This window comes from Suricata suricatta, chromosome 4 (genome assembly GCF_006229205.1).
Source record: "Suricata suricatta isolate VVHF042 chromosome 4, meerkat_22Aug2017_6uvM2_HiC, whole genome shotgun sequence".
In the NCBI taxonomy this organism is placed as follows: Eukaryota; Metazoa; Chordata; class Mammalia; order Carnivora; family Herpestidae; genus Suricata; species Suricata suricatta.
Window position 1 is genome coordinate 82,563,001 of NC_043703.1, and position 19,732 is coordinate 82,582,732.

General features: G+C 50.7%; 1 protein-coding gene across 4 annotated transcripts in view; it reads left to right on the forward strand.

Annotated features, from left to right (window-relative positions):
• Positions 1-19,732, forward strand: part of FHL2 (four and a half LIM domains 2) — a 67,506-nt gene that overhangs the window by 43,284 nt on the left and 4,490 nt on the right. For all 4 annotated transcript variants that reach the window (XM_029937084.1, XM_029937082.1, XM_029937080.1 and 1 more), the window contains exons 3-5: positions 9,720-9,894; positions 16,312-16,481; positions 19,157-19,343. In XM_029937084.1, coding sequence (XP_029792944.1) covers positions 9,720-9,894; positions 16,312-16,481; positions 19,157-19,343 — 532 coding nt within the window. The remainder of the gene's footprint in view (positions 1-9,719; positions 9,895-16,311; positions 16,482-19,156; positions 19,344-19,732) is intronic.

Consider the following 19,732-nt stretch of genomic DNA (forward strand, 5'->3'; position numbering starts at 1 on the left):
TACACTTTGGCTATCAGTGTCCTGATCTCACCACCCCCCACCGCCTCCCAGCACTGTCACTGTCTGGATAGTGGTGCTCTCTTACTCATGTTTGCCCCTTGCTGACTCAGAAGCAGTAGGTGCTGCTAAGTAAATATTTGATGAATGAATGTGCACATGAGTGAATTGGAGCTGATTCCCAGAAATATGGGCATATAAAGCATGACATTCATTGGAATATTAGGGGCTCTTTTCTTCCTAGTGGGAGAAGAGCAGGATTTGTATTGCTTCTTTCTCAAGGGAAAAGGCTCCTGCCTAAGAAATTCCCAGCTTTCCCACTGTAGATGGGAGAGCTGGTTGGACAGAGGCCACTCGTCATTTGTGCTGATTGTCCTGGGGAGGTGAGTGTGCAGAGCCCTAGCTCATGCTTCTCAGCATACCCTTAGTCCAGCCTGACCCACCCAGAAATGCACCCGACGGCCCACCCAGGTCTCTAAGGTCTCTGATATCCTCACCTGCTAAACAGTTGCTAAAACACACTTGACAAGACTTTAAGTGACTGTCATCCTGAGAGCTGCAGAATTGGTACAAAATGGGGGCCCCTGGGGCAGCTCCAAAAGGATTCCCAGCTTCATGGACCTTAAGGCAATTCATGGCATTTCGGTGTCTCTTTCCTGCTGTCTTCCATTGTACTCTCTAGGGAATGTGTCGGTCTCCTCCATGGTCGTGACTATCAATACATAGCTTCTGTCCCAGTGGTTAGGCTGTGTCTGCAGCCGGACGGTTCTAACAGTCAGTACATATGTCATACGTTTCTCTTTTTTTAACTTTTTTGTTAACATTTATTACTGAGAAACAGAGAGACAGAGCACTAGCATGGGAGGGGCAGAGAGAGGGAGAGACACAGTATCTGAAGCAGGCTCCCGGCTCTGAGGCATCAGCACAGAGCCTGATGCGGGGCTCGAAACCATGAGTGGTGATATCATGACCAGAGCTGAAGTCAGAAGCTCAGCGGACTGAGCCACCCAGATGCCCCATATGTTTCTTTTATGAAAGTTTTTATTTCTTTATGTTGAGAAAAAGAGAGAAGAAGTGAGCATGAGCAAGGGAGGGGCAGAAAAAGAGGGGGAGAGAAAATCCCAAGCAGGCTTTGCACCATCAGCATGGAGCCTGACTCAGGGCTCAATGCAGGGCTTGAACCCACAAACCGTGAGATCATGACCCGAGCTGAAATCAAGAGTCAGATGCTTAATAGACTGAGCCACCCAGGCGCCCCCCGCCCCCATTCCTTACGTTTCTTCCCTTGCTCACATAATTCCTAGGAAAGGCGGGAAGCTGAGTGCTGCACTGTCACCTTCTGTGGCTGGATATTTGGTGGCAGGTGGGGAATAACTTCCATTGTGTATGGAGAGAAGCCTTTACCCTGGACAGAGACAAGGGCTATGCACCCATGTATCTTTTGGCTGCAGGACAGGTGAGGCCTGCCAAGACTGAAAGAAGCCAAACTCAGCAGTAGTCCTGTGTAAACTTCCAAACTTGCCAAGGCTGGGCTGCCCCGAGCGGAAAGTGGCGCATCTTGCTAGTCTAAAAGGCTCGACAGCATCCTATTTCTAGTGTTATCTGGTGTATGTCTCATGGTCCCTAGCAGGGTCTTAGAGGGCTCAGTCCCTGTTCCTTCACTTATTGGGCCAAGTGTGAGAGCTCAGACACTAAATGGTGGTGGTGGTGGCTCCAGTCTGGCTCTGTGTCTCACTAGCTGTGTGAGCTTGGGCCTTGGGCTGATAACTTGGCCCCTCTGTGCCCGTCTTTCCCTTTATGAATCGCAGCTGAAACAGGTACCAACTTCAGGGGCTTACACGGTATGTGGACACAGCACTCCGAGGAGCAGCCGATGGTCTTATAAACTCCATCTGACTGCTTTCCTATGGTTTCTGCAACACGTGTCTTCCACACCACCCTTGGGAGCTTTGCTCGCCCTCTTGATCAGTTTCCATTATAGAAACATCAGTAAAAATGTTCGGTTTGAGGAAGAACGGAGAGGCAGAGACGAAAATGACTCTTTCATAAAAACTTACCCTGGAAAAGGCTTAAGTAGGTGAGAGGTCCAGCTGTTATTCTGACAAAGAACAACTCTAGTTTAGAGGAAATGTTTTAGATATTTGGGGCCAGTCATCCTTGACTAGTGGCTAAAGGAGAAACAAAGGGCACGTCCCATTTTTTTAATATGATTGAATGGAAAGACCCTTCAAACTGGTTACCCTTCAGCACATACTTGATGAGCAGAAAAACAAGAATCCCCCAAATGGGGCCAAAATCAACAAGGCTGCTGCAAAGCCAGGAGTTAATCATGCTGAACTTTTCAACTCAGATTCATGGTTTACTCCATGGGGCATTACGCCATGTGGTTTTCTCTATTTTGGAAGAAAAAGAGATTCTTTCTTGAAGTTTGCCTTGGCCGTTTGGAGCTCTGGAATATTTGGAAGGGTTTGCTTGACTTTCAGAAGGAATTATGTAGTTGACTTTGTGGCGGAAGCAATAATAGGAAAAACATTCCTGTTATTTGAGGAAGTAAAGCCAAAAATCCTGGGAGGCTTGATAGAGCAATTGAGCTGGCCGATCTCAATGGTGGTCATTCTCTTTTCTTAATATTTTAAGAAAGCCCCAGCCCCGCCTAGCTTCTCTGAAGGACATGCGTGTGTATAGATTTAAAATAGTGGCACGCTGCAGGGACTTAGGCTCAATTTGTGGGTTCTGAGTGGTTTTTATATGATACAGATGAGACTTCAGGACAAGTTTCCATAGTTAGCATAGTTCCATATGTGTGAAAACACTTCCACGCAGTTACTCAGCTGTATTTGCTATTTCTACGTCGTTACTCCAAGGAAATGTGCTCTCAAAGGGTAAAAATCATTCACTTTATGACCAGTGGAATAGTTGAGAACAGGCAATGCAAATAAACTGTCATGATCCTCTAACACGACCCTGTTCTTGAAATTTTTCTTGGACATCTGTGGACACTAGCAAAAATTTTTTGCTGTGATTTACAGATACTTTTGGATGGGTCCACTTATGGTCTAGGCTTCAAAAATTCAAGAAACTAAGGACAACGTAGGCAGAGCCTGTAACTTCAGAGACGGCTGCGAGTACCATGCACGTAACAAATCAGTGAACAAACTCCCGGCCGCATGCCCAGCTAGGCGTGTTTCTAGAGCACACTTTAAGTTTCCTACTAATGAAGTAGGAAACACTGAACGGATATTCAGTTTGGCCCAAGTCCACCCACCAAACTGTAAGTTTCTCAGCGAGCATCTAGAAAGTTCTTAAAGAACAGAAAATCTCTGGGATCCTTTGGCAGAAGGCAGCAGGGGACTGCAGGGGCAGACAGGGGCTCCCACCCTCCAGGTGAAATCTAGATGTCTCTGGTACACTTAGAGAAGGCTCCCGACCACGGCTGGTGGAGGAGGCATGAGATTACATTGGGAACACCTGTTCTTCCTGCCCTCGAGCGGGACCAGGCCTCTTCTGCCCACCTTTCTGGGCCATCATGGGAAAGGCTACCATTCCAGATGTGCTTCAGACATGTCCTCACAGTCCACAGTTTTTATTAGTTGAGGTGACTTTTAAGTACTCAGAGAGCGTATCATCTTTTTTAGAGTTTCCATGTAATTTGCCCCCAGATTTTGTAATGAGCTCTGAAGATATGTCTATTTGTTTAGACAAATATGTCTATTTGTTTAGAAAAATCTGTCTCTAAAGGGAAGTGAATGTGAGTCCACTCACTATGCAGGATCCTTAGAAGTGAGAACAAGGCTGGCCATGTGGGGGGATGCAGGACAGACCTCCCAGGCCCTGAGAAGCCAAAGGGGCACCTTCCAGGCACGCCACCAGAGGCGCAGGACATTCAGCTGTGAGTCTGCCCCACCAAGGTGGGCGTTGAGCCAGACTTGCTGAAATGTGGGTCAGTTATGCCGCCTGCAGGGCTCTGTTTTCACATCTGAAGATGGGGTTGGCTGGTCTGGCGCTTGTCACGGGAATTTAGTTACCATGGTCAGGACACCTAAGATGGGGACATGCAGAGCGAGTGCTGTCCTTTATGCCACCATCCGCTCTTCAGGACCTTGGTTCCTAAGTATCAGAAGGAACATCCAGTTGGAAACGGGATACCCCAGCAGTCTCAAAGCATAGAATGTCATTTCAAGGTGCAGAGTGTGAAGGACGGTGAGCATCCTCTTACCGAGTGAGAGCTGGGGGATTTGGGGGGCGGTGGGTTTGGGAAATCTTCATCTGAACGAGTCCCAGCACAGGTGGATGCGCTGGAGGGTGGCACCAGCCCCTGCTTCCTAGGGCCACCTCCAGCCAGCCGTGGGGACAGGGCCCCTCCTGCCCACCTGCTCGTCCCCGACTCCTCTGTTTTCTCAACAAGGCACGTGCGGCGTCATGTGACAAGCACTTCCCCTATCAGGAACGCTTCTGTAATGGAAAAATATAAAATCTGAAAGGAAGTGTTGGGGCCTACTCTTACACTGTTTATCAACATGTTACTGCAATTTATGACACTTGTGCGAGCACAAGATTAGCCACGGTGTTTTTCCTGGGACGTGTAAAGGATTCTTTCTTCTGATCTTTCTTCCCTTCTCCTTCTCTAGAAGTCTTTAAAACCAGAATATGTCTAGGACATTTTGAGCTTCTTGAAAGTGAATCAGTGAGTCTGTACATCTTAACTTTGTATCTCCACCATCTGAAAAACGGTGTCCTCCGGGGGCACGTGATGTACTTGATACGTTGCAGAATTAAGCTAGATGGACTAGCTCAGTCCTAAGAATGAAACTTCACCATCTGTGTGGAGCTGTGAATGCAAGAAAAGAGAAGGGCCTCCAGGTACCCAGCCTTTGAGAGAAGGATTCAGAACATGACATGAAGCTCAGGTCCAAGCACAGATTATGACCCATTATAATGGCCTCTTATCCTTTTGGTGGTTATTTTCCAGCTCACCTCTCAGCCCCAGGAGTCCTGTGCCTAAAACCCTACCCCACACCAAGACTCCGAGGAGAAATTTGTCTTGGCCAGAAGCCTCCCCGTGGCCTCAGAAGGCATAGCTGGCAGGGTTTAGTTACCTTCCTCTTGCCGTAAAGTCTTTTCTCACTTCCTATGCATTGTGAGCTTTCCTAAGAAGTGAGTCCAAGAGGAAACTGTGACATGAATTTATTAGCTCAACCCAGCCTTCCAAAGAGAACACAAGCCAAGAGCCCAGAAAGGGAATTCCAGGGCAGCCTGATAGCATAAAGACTTAGATAAGGGTTTCCAGGCAGGGTTTTGAAAAGGAGGTTGACACAGGCTCTCTGCAGTGGCATGTGAGCTGGGAGGGTGCGTGGCTTCCCTTCGGCCGGCCGGGGCAGCTCCGGGAAGGTGGCAGGCAAGCTGGGCCTTAGTGGGGGGCAGGATTCTGCCAGTGGGAGAGGAGGGGCAGGGCCTTCTGGGGCAAGGCAGGCATGGGCCAAGGTGGAGAGGTGTGAGAGGTTGGGGGCTGGGCTTTGGAAGGTCCGGGAAGTCTTGCATTGATGCCTAAAGTCTGGTAAAGTCACGTGGACAGGACCCCAAATGTGGAGGAACACTTCTAGTGCCTACCATCTGTCAGCAAATCAGCCCAACCTGTAGTGCTCATGTTTTCATGGTAGCTGTAGAAACACTGGTTTCTGTGGTGCTTCTGAGCCCCCTGAACGTTTAAACGAGCTTTTTCCATGACCGTCTATGCACGCTGATGACTCTCCTGCTCTTCCCTCCCATCTGGGGACCTACAAAGCGGGCTGGTGAGCGTGGTGATGTCTGTGCTCTCACGATGTTGCCCATAGAGGTCCCTCCCTCAGTGTGTTTGAATATCTGTCCCCGAAGGCAAGTTTCCTTGAGCCCATATTTCCTTTCCTTTCCATTGCACTAACAAGCCATGTAGGCGCTGTGTGTGCAACGCGGATGGCCTGGGCAGAGCAGCCCCCGTCCCTCCCTGGGCTGCCTTCCAGGAAGCAGGCGTGTGAGGGCCTCCCCGGGTTTTCTTCTCCGATTCATGGAGCACAGAAAACGCTTCCAGCTTATCCACAACAGCAGTCCCCTCTGAGGTGACTGAGCTGCACAAGGGGCACCCACCCAGCCTCTGAAAAGGCTTTTCCACCTGCTACTAAATAGTCCAGTCCTCTGGCTCTAACCGTGGCAAAGTACGCGTGGCATAAAACACGCCAACGGTGCCCTGTGTAAGCACGCCGTTCAGAAGTGCCACAGCCTCCGCGTGGTTGTGCAGCCAGCCTCTGGGACCCTTCATCCTGCAAAATCAAAACTCTGTGTCCATGAAGCTCTAATTCCCCGTCCCTCCTTCCCCAGCCCCTAGCGGCCGCCATTCTACTTTCTGTTCTGTGCATTTGACTACTAGGTGCCTTGTCTAAGTGGAGTCATTCAGTACTTGTCCTTTTGCGTCCGGCTTATTTCACTGAGTGTAATGTCCTTCTTGTTCTTCCACATTACAGCTTGCGTCAAAATCTCCTTCCTTTTTGAGGCTGGACAATATTCCATTGTATGCCTGTACCACATTTTTCTTAGCCGCTGATCTGTCGATGGACACTTGGCTTTCTTCCACCTTTTGGGTGACTGTAGATGCTGCTGCTATGATACAGGTTTAGAATCTTTATGCATATGCCCAGATGTGGGATTGCTGGATCCTACGGCAGCCTTATTTTTAATTTTTTTAGGGAACTGCCAACACTGTTTTCCATAACAACAACACAAAAGTTAAAGGCATGTATTCCATAGCATTATCACCATGATGGCATGGTTAAAAATTCCCAACTCTTTTGGCGTCTGGATGGCTCAGTCGGTTGAGCGTCCGACTTTGGTTCAGGTCATGATCTTGCTTTCACAAGTTCACACCCCATGTCAGGCCCTGTGCTGACAGCTCAGAGCCTGAAGCCTGCTTCCAATTCTGTGTCTCCCTCTCTCTCTGCCCCTCCCCACTCATACTCTGAATCTCTCTGTCTCAAAAATAAATAAAACATTAAAAAAATTTTTTAAATAATAATTTTAAAAACTCCCAACTCTTCTTAAATTAGACTGACTGCTGTTCCTGTTGGAGAGCACTTTAAGTGGCTTGTTTGACTTGATTCAGAGTCTCAACAGACAGTGCTGAACTTTGTTCATTTACGTACAAAACACAGCGTTGTCTCTGAGTGTTTTCAATGGATATATACAGATCTCATCACGCGTACAGTTTTTGAAAGCAAAGAGTAACACAGAAGCCACCAGGAGTTTACCTGGAATGGTTCACTGCAAATAGCTTTTGAATATGCGCTTGAACCTTGCTTGGCTCAGCGGTACAGCCCACACGTGACCGTGGGCACATTGCTGAACTTCTCTGAGCTTCTGGAGTAACATTTACCTTGCAGGGCTGCACAATGCCTTGAACACAACCTGGCAACAAGTATCATCACTGATGCCCCAGGAAGAGAAAAATAATAATTTCTTCCTGAAAAATAGGGTCTTCCCACTTTATAATGGGTTTGCCTATATATTCTTTATCTCAAATTTTAGCAATTTGTACTTTAACTCATTTGCCAAAGTAACCAGTAAAGCATAAGATTTTTTCCCCCAAATTTATGAAAATACTTGAGGCCAGAAATGCAAGGGGTAAGAGAGTCCCCTGTCCCCAGGACATACGCCTCTTGCCTTTGGGTGAGCTGCACCTCCCGTGCCCAGCTCAGGGGATCCCAGAGACCCAGGGGTGCTGGCCCTCTGGGAAGAGGCAGCTTCACAGAAACAAGTCCGTTCAGTTCCATGCTGAGAAAATTCTACACTCACATCACCCTCGTTCCTGGTTATCTTGTCTCAGCCATGGTTCCACTCACAGATGTCCACGATGTCAGCCTCTTAACAGGAATGGTGTGAGACCGGGCAGCCTGAGGCCCGCCCTCTCAGTGCCACCTGTTTGCAAGGTGATTTGCCAGTTGTATTTTTTCAATGCCCTGAACTAAAATAGTGTGCAGAGACCCCCAAACCAACTAACTTCCCTTTGGTTCTGGATCCTGGGAAAACACCTGTGCATACGCACATGCGTGCACACATGCATTTGCGGTAAATCAGGAAAAGAGAACCATTGGTCCTTGCTCGGTTCTGAGTTTAGTTGGTGTTTGAGGACTTGCCAGTTCAGTGTAAGATGCGTGTTTTCACAGCCTACACTGAGCATCACTCTGGCCCTGGCTCCAGGGTCAGGAACACCGAGATCTGGGGGAGGACACTCTTGGTTGATGGCCACCTGCGGAGCAGCCTGGGTGTTCAGGGCACCCACGAAGCCATGCAGTGACCTCCGATTCTGCTTCTGCCTCATGATTAAGTGAGGACACAAGCAGTGGGAAAGTAACCGCACCTGTGATACGGCTGGATGCCAGCAGGTTAATTCCATGTTGTCACTTTTACAATGTCATGTGTGATTTTAAAAGGCATGAGAAGGGGGCACCTGCGGTTCAGTCAGTTGAGCATCCAACTCTTAATTTCAGCTCAGGTCATCTCACGGTTAGTGAGTTCAAGCCCCGCATCGGGCTCTGCACTGACAGCTCAGAACTTGCTTGGGATTCTCTCTCTCCCTCTCTCTGCCCCTCCCTCACTCATGCTCGCTCTCTCTCTCTCACATAAGTAAATACAGACTTAAGAAATAAAAGTATGAGATTCCTCAGGACTCCTCAGGTGAGGTCAGGGGCAGCACAGAGACCACACGAGGTTCCCTGGATTCATTTCTCCTTTTCAGCCTTTGTGGATTCTGCCTTCTCTATAGTCCTGCTGTAGGGTCCCCACCGTGTGCCCTGCCCTCGTGCCCGGCCTCAGCCAGCCTGATTCTCTGCAGTGCATTCTGGGAGGTCTCCTTCCTGTCCCCCCGCACAGCCCCCAACACACACCCCACATTGTCTTAGTCTTTCACGCCCCTGTTTAAACAGCTCATGCCCCCTCCACGTCGTCATGATAATCCGAATCTCTGTGCACACATTAAAGGGCCCTCTTGTCCCTACCTTGGACTTGAACCCTCCTGCCCGGTGCCCTGGGCTGTCCCTCCAGCCCAGGCCCCCTTCTCTCACACCTCAGCTGTGCTCATGCTCTGTCTTTGCCCAGAAGTCCCCCCCCCACCCCCCTCTGCCCACCTCCTGCTGTCCGTGGGCACTCAGCCAGTGCCACCTGTTCCAAAAGTCTGTCCCCACCCGCTTCCCACCAGGTGACATCACAGCCCTGCCTTTCTGAAGTGCTCTACATCCAGGCTTCTCTGACCTGCCGGGTGTCCTGCTGACCTTGCTGTCACGCTTGGTTTTGCTGGGCCCCCGAGCTGAGGGCTGCGCTCTGTTTCTCTCTCACTGTTGTCCATGAGAAGCAGCGATGAGTTGCATGTTTTGTGTTTCTCTTTCTTACAGACACTTAAGAGAAATCCATTCGTTTTTGGAAATCGTCTGTCTCGCTCTCGCTCTCTCTCTCTCTCACTCACACACACACACACACACACACACACACACACACACACACACCGTCTAAATAGTTGTTCTGAAACCCAGCCCAGCCTTCCCCATTTCACCAGCAAGGTCACGGTCCAGGAGCACCTGCAGGCCTCGGCCCCCCAGTGCTGCCTGTCTGCCCCCGGGTTTGCGCGGCCGCCCCGTGCCGTGGACCGTGCTGAGCAGCCGTGCCGCACAGCCCTCTCACTGTCGCATGCTCTGGGTCTGCAGGACTTGTCCTACAAGGACCGACACTGGCACGAGGCCTGCTTCCACTGCTCGCGGTGCAAGAGCTCCCTGGTGGACAAGCCCTTTGCTGCCAAGGAGGACCAGCTGCTCTGCACGGACTGCTACTCCCACGAGTACTCGTCCAAGTGCCAGGAATGCAAGAGGACCATCATGCCAGGTCAGGACGGGGCGCGCCCTTCTCCCGAGCACCGCCCAGCAGCCTTGCTCCTTTCTCCCCTTCCACTTGCTGAATTTGTCCAAACTCGGCAAATGGGCATGGTGCCCCGCTGTGCGCCAGGCTCTGGGCTGGGAGCCGGGTGCTCTTGAACAGCGAGGCGAGAGGCATACCCAGTCCCCAGTCCTCCTGGACTTTGTGTCCTAGACAGACGGACATTCGTTTGCAGCAGCGCCAGGCTTAACCACAGCTGGGGCCGATGTAGGAATGAGGTGACTTGTCTGTCATGGGGGAGGATGGGGCCCCGTTCCTTGTTTCTTGGGGAATTTGGTTTGTTGAGTTTTGTGGATTTTTTATTTTAAAAAACTGAGTGAACAAAATTATATGGAATTTTAAACTATGGAATAAAAAAAACTGTAGGGGTGCCTGGGTGGCTCAGTCAGTTGAGCATCTGATTCTTGACTTCAGCTCAGGACATAATCTTGGAGCTTTGGGATTGAACCCTGCCTCTGGAGTCCACTTAAGATTCTCTCTCCCTCTGTCCTTCTCCACCGCTTGCTCTCTCTCTCTCTCTCTCTCTCTCTCTCAATAGGAAGGGAGGGAGGGAAGAAGGGACAGAGGGAGGAAGGAAGGAAGGAAGGGAGGAAGGGAAGGAGGGAGGGAGGGAGGAAGGGAAGGAAGGAAGGGAGGGAGGAAGGATAACCCTGATAGGCACATACAGACACGAGGGCGAGGGGAGTAAGCCCCACGAAAGAGGCTGGGATCGGACCCTAGGGGAATGAGAGAAGGTTCGCACGCTGCCCTGTGTGGCTCACAGCCACATACAGCTGACCAGTGGCATTATCTGCATGACCAGTAAAGGCTGCCAGAGGGTAGGTTGGCCGGAGTTAGCAAATAAAACTACGAGCTCCCAGTTCAATCTGAGTTGTTGGTCATTTTTTAGCATCTGTCTCACGTGGAGGATCTTGAAGCTGGAGTCCCTCCCAGAGCATCCCGGGAAGCCAGGAGAGGGCCCTGCCCAGAGCATCTGGGGGAGGGGGACGTGACCCTCATGGAAGGCAGGGAACAGTGTGTAGGCCCCTGGAACCCAGCTGGTGGAGCGGCTCGCTGGCTGCGGGTCCAGCCTGCGTGAGTAGATGGGGAAGGCCTGGAGAGTCAAATCAAGGGCTGAAGTAGGGCCTAGCCCGCCAGCCGCTGAGAGGCCACTTCCACTGCCTGGGAGGGGGTCTGCCCTGAGCACAGACCTGATTCGGGGCTTGAACTCATGAACCATGAGATCATGACCCGAGCTGAAGCCAGACACTTAACTGACTGAGTCACCCGGGCGCCCCTGAAGTATACAATTGAATCCAATTGGAATTTCCTTAATTTACCAACTGTTGTGATGCTTGAGGTATTCTATGATTCATATTTATAAGCTCAATTCATTTCAACAACAATCACTTAAGAACTTGACTCTTGGTTTGTTAGTTGAGGTTTTAATTTTTTTATTTTTTTTTAAATATAGTTTATTTATTTTTGAGACAGAGAGAGACAGAGCACAAGTAGAGGAGGTCAGAGAGAGAAGGAGACACAGAATCTGAAGCAGGCTCCAGTCTGTGAGCTAGCTGTCAGCACAGAGCCCGACGTGGGGCTCGAACCCACAAACCATGAGATCATGACCTGAGCCGAAGCTGGACACCCAATTGACTGAGACACCCAGGCGCCCCTACTTGAGGTTTTTAAAAGGGACGTCAAGGGATGCCTGGGTGGCTCAGTCAGTTGGGCCTCTGACTTTGGCTCAGGTCATGATCTCACGTTCGTGGGTTCGAGCCCCAAGTTGGGCTCTGTGCTGACAGCTCAGAGCCTGGAGCCTGCTTCAGACTCTGTGTCTCCCTCTCTCTCTGACCCTCCCGTGCTCACACTCTGTCTCTCTCTGTCTCAAACATAAATAAAACATTAAAAAAAATCTTTTCATTAAAAAAAGGGACATCAAATATGTGAAACTTTCAAGTGCAGTTTTGAAGGAGTTGAAGGTGGACCTTAGTAAATAGATGTAAGCACCAAGTCCCTTTCAAAGTGATTTAAAAAAAAATTTTTTTAATGTTTATTTATTTTTGAGGGAGAGAGACAGAGTGTGAGCAGGGGAGAGGAAGAGAAAGAGGGAAACACAGAATCTGAAACAGGCTTCAGGCTCTGAGCTGTCAGCACAGAGCTGGATGCGGGGCCCAAACTCATGGACCATGAGATCCTGACCTGAGCCGAAGTCAGACGCTGAACCGACTGAGCCACCCAGGTGCCCCCAATGTGATTTTTTTTTTTAAAAACTCCGCTATATTCAGGCATGGTGGGAGAGGGTGTGTAAGATGAATGGAGCTTGAGGGTCTCGAGCTGGTTGCATCAGGAAGTTGAATGTTAATTTTTAAAGACCAGAGTAGCCTGCTGAGTCACGGTATTTCACACAGGAGCTGGATTCCCGCTGACGTGTGATGGGAATTAGGGCTCCCGAGGTCCTTTAGAGCCAGACTCTTGACTCTTTCGTGGAAGATTGTTTGCCATGCCCCGGAGTTTCCTTTTAGTTTTGGTTTGCTTTGTTTGTGGCAATGAAGAGACATCAAAGAGTGCTGAGCCAGAGACCAACAGGCGGGAAGGACAATTCTAGGAAGATATCTTGGATAAGAAATAAAAGGCGAGGGCAGGAGATGGTTTCGTCTTGCCACTCCATTTCTCTGGTTACTACATCTCCAAGATAAGTGACTCCATGCTTTTATAAGGAACAAAACCCCCAGAGGAACACCTCTTACAGAGAAGTGTCAGTGCTGCAGATGTGGGGCGAGGGCTCAGTGTGGGGGCCGTGGAATGAGAACCGAAGCCCGCCTAAAGCAGGGCTGATCTGAGGTCACGGGTATGGAGGATCCCTGCCTTCCTTCTGCTTCTGCAGTCGCGGTTAATTCAGAAGGCAGAGTAACAGAAGACATGCAGGATAAAGCTTCACAGATGGGGGGCGGGGGTGGGGGGGAGCTCACAGCCTCACCAGGAGGAGAGAAACAGCAGCGTTGGGATCTTGTCCGTTTCTCCAGCTTGGGTCAGTCCACGCGAGAGCAGGCCTGAGGGTCTCTGCTTTGCTGCACAGTAGCTGAGTGGCCTGAGCCTCCCCACCCCTGCCAGTCTGAGTTACTTTATACTCAAAACCAGTCCTGCAGATACTGTTTCATGCCACCACCGTCTGTCTGTTCCAGCTACCCCTCACTTTGGTGCTCCTTCCCTGAACCATCAGTTCTCAGGGGAAACCTGAAACTGACCAGTTCAGGTGGCTGTTTGCTGGCTCTCCACTGACCACTGTTCCTCACGGAGACTTCACTAGAGAAGCCTGGCTCTTCTCCATGATGGACCCAGAGCAGAGTCAGGAAGGGACCCCAGGGAGGTCACATTTGAGCACTCTTGAAAGACGAGCTGAGTTTCACCCCATGGAGAGATTAAAAAAAAAAAAAAAAAAAGGGCACTTCTGGCAGAGGAAGTGGACTCAGCACCAAAGGCAGAGTGTCTAGAAAAAGCTTGGTGAAAGAGAGAAAGTGAGAGAGAGAGAGAAGAGGGAGAAGTAATGCAAGAGGGGAGGGTGGGGGAGGGAAAAGGAGATAAAGAAAAGGAAAGAGAAAATAGAAAAGAAAAGATAGAAAAAGGTAAAAGAAAAAGAAAAGTGCTAGATCCTAGCACATCCTTCCTTGCTTTGGTTTCATTTTTTTAAAGTGCAACCAAATCAAGATGAATAGGAGTGCCGATCATCAGCGTGGCTTTTGCAGTGAACTTGGATATATAGAACTAACTGACAAACTCTCTCACTGGCCACAGCCTCGACAAAGTCAACCTCCCAAAGTAGTCAGGAAAGTAGAGCCCGACACAAACCACAACGCTAGGGCTCCCTGCTTCTCATCTACCACATGCTGAGCCTCTGTTTGCAGAGGGTTCTGCAGATGCACTACATCCTCTGAGCAGGCTCTCACCTTTGCGAATCCTTCACCATGTTTCTGGTTCCTCACTTGTTTATTTGAATCAGGGAAAAAAAAAAAAACCAAAGAAAACGCCTCTTGGTCAAGACCAAGACTTTGTAATCGCATCTGCTGGAGAAGCTGGGCATTCTGTTAGAAGAAGGAACTTTGCTGCCACCTGCTGGAAATATTGTACAATAAACTATGCAGGTGTGGTGACTACAGTAAATAAAGGGTGCCTCTCAGATGTGCACCCACCCCGTTAGGCTGCATGGACCCACCAGCCTCCCGACTAGAGACAGGACAATTCTCCGAAACTGGTGTTGAAATAAGACTGTTACTCTGGAACATGCCGAGAATGCAGTTACACGGTCTTGCTTGTGGTCTTTAGTGAGCATCTAATTGCCTGTATTTATTGATAAAATCCTTTGGTTTTTGAGCTGTTTGATCAGAGGGAAGGTCAGAGATTAAAGGAGCAAGTGGCAGGGGTACCTGGGTGGCTCAGTAGGTTAAGCCTCCAGCTTTGGCTCAGGTCATGATCTCTCAGTTCGTGGGTTCGAGCTCCGCATTGGGCTCTGTGCTGACTACACTGCCCCTCTCTGGCTTACACACACACTCTCTCTCAAATGTTAAAATTTTTTTTTTAAAAAGCATTGTAAAAAAGAGCAAGTGGAAAAATACACCTGAAAAAATAAACCCCTGGAGACAAAGAAAATCATTCCAGATTTATATCATAAATCTTCTATTTTTACCTGAACTTCAGTTGCTTAATGTAATTTTCCTTGTTTAAGGATTTATCACCCCGTGATTGGATTCCATAGCTTTGAAGATCATTATGTGCCCCTCCATGAATTCCCCCACATACATCCACACCTTCTAGCACCTTCCAGGACCTATTCTTACCCTGAGTATTTTATATACTCTGTGGGAGGTGGTGCCCAAATGTCCTGTCTAGGTAGTATAGGAATCTGGGACAAGTGACCCAAAATGACATCTCATAAAACAATTTTGCAATAATTCTCTGCATACATCCTAATTCCTGGAGATAATGACGTACATCTCTTTGGCAACGCTGCGAGCAAACAAAACACAAACCCTTAGCCTGTTATTTCGCCCACATTATCTTGGACTTAAGCTAAAGGCAAGTTTCTAGGCCCCAGTTACGCCGCCTGCCTGGTGCCAGCCTGCGGGCCCCCTGGCTCAGAGCCGGCAGTCCCGCTCCCAGTCTAACCACCCCCACCCCCGCCATGCTCTGATCCCACTTTCAAGTCTAACTCATGCGCCCTTCCTTCTGCAGCCCCAAACTTTTCAGGGAGCCCACCGGTTAGCCAACATGTTCCCAGAAAGAATTAGACAAATATTTGGGGCCTGGAAGTCCACACTTGGTCACAACAACTCCTTTCCGCATTGTAGGTGAAGCAGCTGTAGACAACAGAGAGAAGTGAACAGGTGTGGCTGCGCCCCAGTAAACCTTCAGTTAAACACGGTAGCCGGGACAGCGTGCGCAGCCAGCGGCAGTGCACTGGCCCCCAGCGCTCGCTCCTATATTTGGAGCCCTTTTCTTTTTTTAGCCCCCTACTTTTCTTCCCCCTGCTGAACTTACCTTCTGCTGCATGCAAAGGGCGCTTGCATAGAATCTGTCTTGAACCATCTCTTTCTGTAAACACACGCCCTTTTATTTCCTGAGAAAAGTATGGGAAAACATGAATCAACACACACTGAGCATTTGCTGTGAATCCAGCCTGGTGGTGTGGGTGGGGGTGAACCAAACAGCGTTTCCATTCTCTAGACTTCTAATCTACTTGAAGAAATCATGCAAACACACCAAATGATAACAGTCATTGCCAAGGAAATGGGATGTCACAAGATAAGGTCAGAAAATCGATGAATGGGACATATGAGTACTACATCTGACTTTTAATGATCACGCTCAGTGCAGTGGACAAAGCCACTAAGACACATCACAGCTTGGTGTCTTTACACAGCGGGTCACATAAAGTGGGCGATGGGGAGGCTCCTCGCTGAATCAGGCTTGAGACTGTGGGTTCATTTACACCCCACCAATTCCATCCCATTGAAGAGCAGAAGGGTGCTCCTTAAAGGGCCCCCAGGCTCTGGAAACCTCACTCCATCCAGGATTGGTCTGAACTATGCCAGATTCCTCTTTATATTTTGCAGTGCCGAGAGACAGAGACAAATGCTTTTTCCACTCAATGTTCATAACCACCCTGCTGGACAAATAAATACCAAGTAGGCACAGAGACTGTTCTAGAAGTGGAGTGTACAGCAGTGAACCAAAATATCCCCACTTAGAGGCGAGCCCCTGGGAGCTGAAGTGAGTTCTTACAGTCACAAAGCCAGATGGTGGCAGGATCCCCATGCAGATCGCGGGGGCTCCGAGCCAGTCATGTTGTCAACTCTGCTCTTTGCTGCTTCCTCTGGACTCTCGTGACAGGGACCCGCAAGATGGAGTACAAGGACAGCAGCTGGCACGAGACCTGCTTCATCTGTCATCGCTGCCAGCAGCCAATTGGCACCAAGAGCTTCATCCCTAAGGACAGCCAGAACTTCTGCGTGCCCTGCTACGAGAAGCAGTATGCCTTGCAGTGTGTTCAGTGTAAAAAGGTACCTGTCATCCTCTTTTGGACCCTGCGTGTGCCCATCAGTCTGCCTCCACGGCCCTTGGCTCAGAGTCCTCCCTCCCCAGACAGACAGACACCTGTAAGACTTGAATGGCACAAGAGTCTTGCAAAATCCTCACGAGTGCATGTGCATTTTACCTGCTGGACGGATCCCCGTCCTGGTCCCTCTTCCAAGGACATGAGTGCCATGGTGACCTGAGAGAGAAATCCTGGTTCCCTCCCTCCTAGAACATTGCCAAATATTTGCTCCTTTTTATGGCTTAATGTTAAAGGGAAGGAGAACTTGCTGTCCCAGAGCTGTCCTGATGTGCTCGCTCTGTCAGTAAACAAGAAGCCGGCTGGTACCCCTGGCGGGAGGGAGGAGGGGACGTGAGAAGCAGAGGGAAGTTGTGCCCTGTGGATGGGGGAGCCACGTCTCTGCTCAGTCTTATGCTGTCATGATTGTTAGGTTAAAGAGGGGAAAGGGGCCCCACCCCTGCCGCCCTTTGCTCTGGGCGGGACTGCTGCAGAGCGATTGCAGACCCTGCTTGGCTCTGGCCCATTACCGACTCTGCCGTTGGGCCTTCGGAGGCCCAGCCTGGTCTCCGCCTGCTCTGTTCCCTGTGCCTGGCTAGTCGTGTCTTGAATGTCCGCCCTCCCAGCACCTTTTCAAAGGGCAGAGGATTACTAACTTGCCTTCAGCCTTTCTCTCTCATTTCCTAAAGTCTTATTACTGGACTGGTTTTCTTGGGGGGGGGGTGGAAGTTGTTTTGGTTTTTTCTTTGTCTTTTTTTGTTTTTTGTTTGTTTTTTACTACCAGTTTAAATTCCACTTCTCCCAATTCCGGCTCCTCTGGTTATACAGTTTATCTCCTGTTTACTCCTTCCTCCTCAGGTGGCTCTCGTTCCTGTGTTTATAACAGGAAGCCTCTTCTCCGCTCACTCCCTTTTTTGTTTGGTGTGCTTTTTCTCACCAAGAGCCAAGGAAAGCTCGTGTGATTTGCTTTTCTTCCCCTTTTTCCCTCCCAACTTTCATCGCCCTGTTTGGTTGCAAAAGTGAAGATAACGCATCCTCTGGGCAGCACGGCCTTGTGTGTTCATCTGGACACATGAAAGCATTCATTCCAGAAGCATCCATCCCTCCTGTAGTGAAGTAGGCACTCGGGGCTACCAGGGCCTAGGGGGAGATGCACTCCAGTGGCAACCATTCGATCCTTACTGGAAGTCTGCTTTGAGGAGAACAGTCTTCACAGACCGTGTACCAGGAAGAGGTGACCTCACCTGAAGGGCTCCCTGAGAGAGTGACACCGTGCGGAGCGTGTCAGCTGTGTAGGGATGCAGGGTCGGGGCGTGGGACGCGGAGTCTGGACGCAGAGAGGAGGAGGGTGTGCGTTCCAGCCTGGGCAGACTCTCACATACACACATGCCTTCTGTGTCCACGTAGATACCTTGCAACAGAATATATTTTGCATAAATCCATCGGTGACATTTATAGGAAGATCATTAATGCTTTATAGTTTCATGGAAAGAATATACGACAGAGGGAATCCTGAACACCGGCACCTGCTTTGTCTTTAACTAGCTGTGAATTCCCAAGCAAGTGGCTTCATTTCTCCAGGTCTCCTCTGTAAAATGAAAATAGTATCTATGTTATGTCAGGCTCTTTATACAGTTGAGCCTTGAACAGCACGGGGATTAGGGATACCAACCCCCCTGCGCAGTTGAATATCCACATAAAACTCTTGACTCCCCGAAAACTTACCTACTAATAGGCTGAGGTTGGCCGGAAGCCTTACTGATGACGTAAACACTCAATGAACATATATGTTGTCCGTTACATGTATCATGTATTATATTATCACAAGAAATTCAGCTAGAGCAAAGACCAGGTTATTTAGAAACATCTAACGGAAAATACATCGACAGTAGCACACTGTGTTTGTTGAAAGAAATCCCTGTAGACGTGGCCCCGGGCAGTTCACACCCGTGCTGTTGGAGGGCAAGGCTGTCCTGTGTGTAGGGACTGGAGGAGGCAGTGGGTGATGGGCCGCCTTACAGAGACGGGATGCATGGACCTGTCAGGAGAGGCGCCCTGCTCCACCCTCCGCAGCTCCGTGGGGCTGAGACCTGCCCATCCCTGATGAAGTGAATATGCAAGAGCAACAATACGGAAAGAAGCCCGCTGGGTAACGCAGAGGTGTCGGTGACCAGTTCTGTCACATGTGGCTTCGCCCTGCATCCTAAGCGGCAGGACGGAATGAGAAGCAAGCCCTGGGCGCGTTTCCGTGCTCCCTCCAGGGAGCACCCCCTGACTGCAGCCTCCGGGGCGCCTGGCCAATGGTGTCCGGGCCCCTTCCTTCTACCACCGCTAGGAGGCGCGTTGTAGGCGGTGTTTGCGAGCGTGGACGGGGGAGTGCTTGCCCCTTCCCCAGCTCTGCCCCCGCGCAGCCGCCAGGCGGCGCTGCTTGTGGCACCTGCGCCCTCCGACGCCCGGGGGCCCGGGGGAGGGGCTGCGGTCACGGCCGAGAAGGCGGGGTCCTCGGCGCTGCGCCGAGAGCACCTGACGGGCGGGTCCAGAGCGACGGGAGCCGTGGCCGGGTAACTTTGCACCAGCAGCTGCGCACTGGGGTCTCGCACCCCCAGAGGCCGCGCGGCCGACCCGAGCCCCTGTCTCCTGCAGCCCATCACCACGGGGGGCGTCACCTACCGGGAGCAGCCCTGGCACCGGGAGTGCTTCGTGTGCGCCGCCTGCAGGAAGCCGCTGTCGGGCCAGCGCTTCACCTCCCGGGACGAGCAAGCCTACTGCCTAAGCTGCTTCTGTGACCTGTACGCCAAGAAGTGCGCCGGCTGCACCAACCCCATCAGCGGTGAGTGTCCTGGGCCCGCTCCGCACGCCCCCCGGGGTGGACCTGCACTGGGCTTTGGCCCCCGAGCAGGTGCACGCAGCAAGAGTCCAGGCCTCCCGGCTTCCCTGTCCTTGTCACACCGGGGCGGCTTAGGCGGGGGATGCAGCCACTCTGGCCCGCCTGATCACCGAAGACCACCAGCCCCTTCTCCAGAGGGTTATCGTTTGTGCCTTCGGCCGGGCTGTGTTCACACAGCAGTCTGGGGGCCGGGGGCACCCATGTTAGCACGGCGAGACTGGCATTCCCAGGCAAGCCGCTGCACGGTGCCTCTGAAGGCGCTCCTGGGCATCTTCGGGGACTCGTCTGCCAGGAGGCCAGAGGGCAGCGCTCCAGGTGGCTCTTTCTTAGCC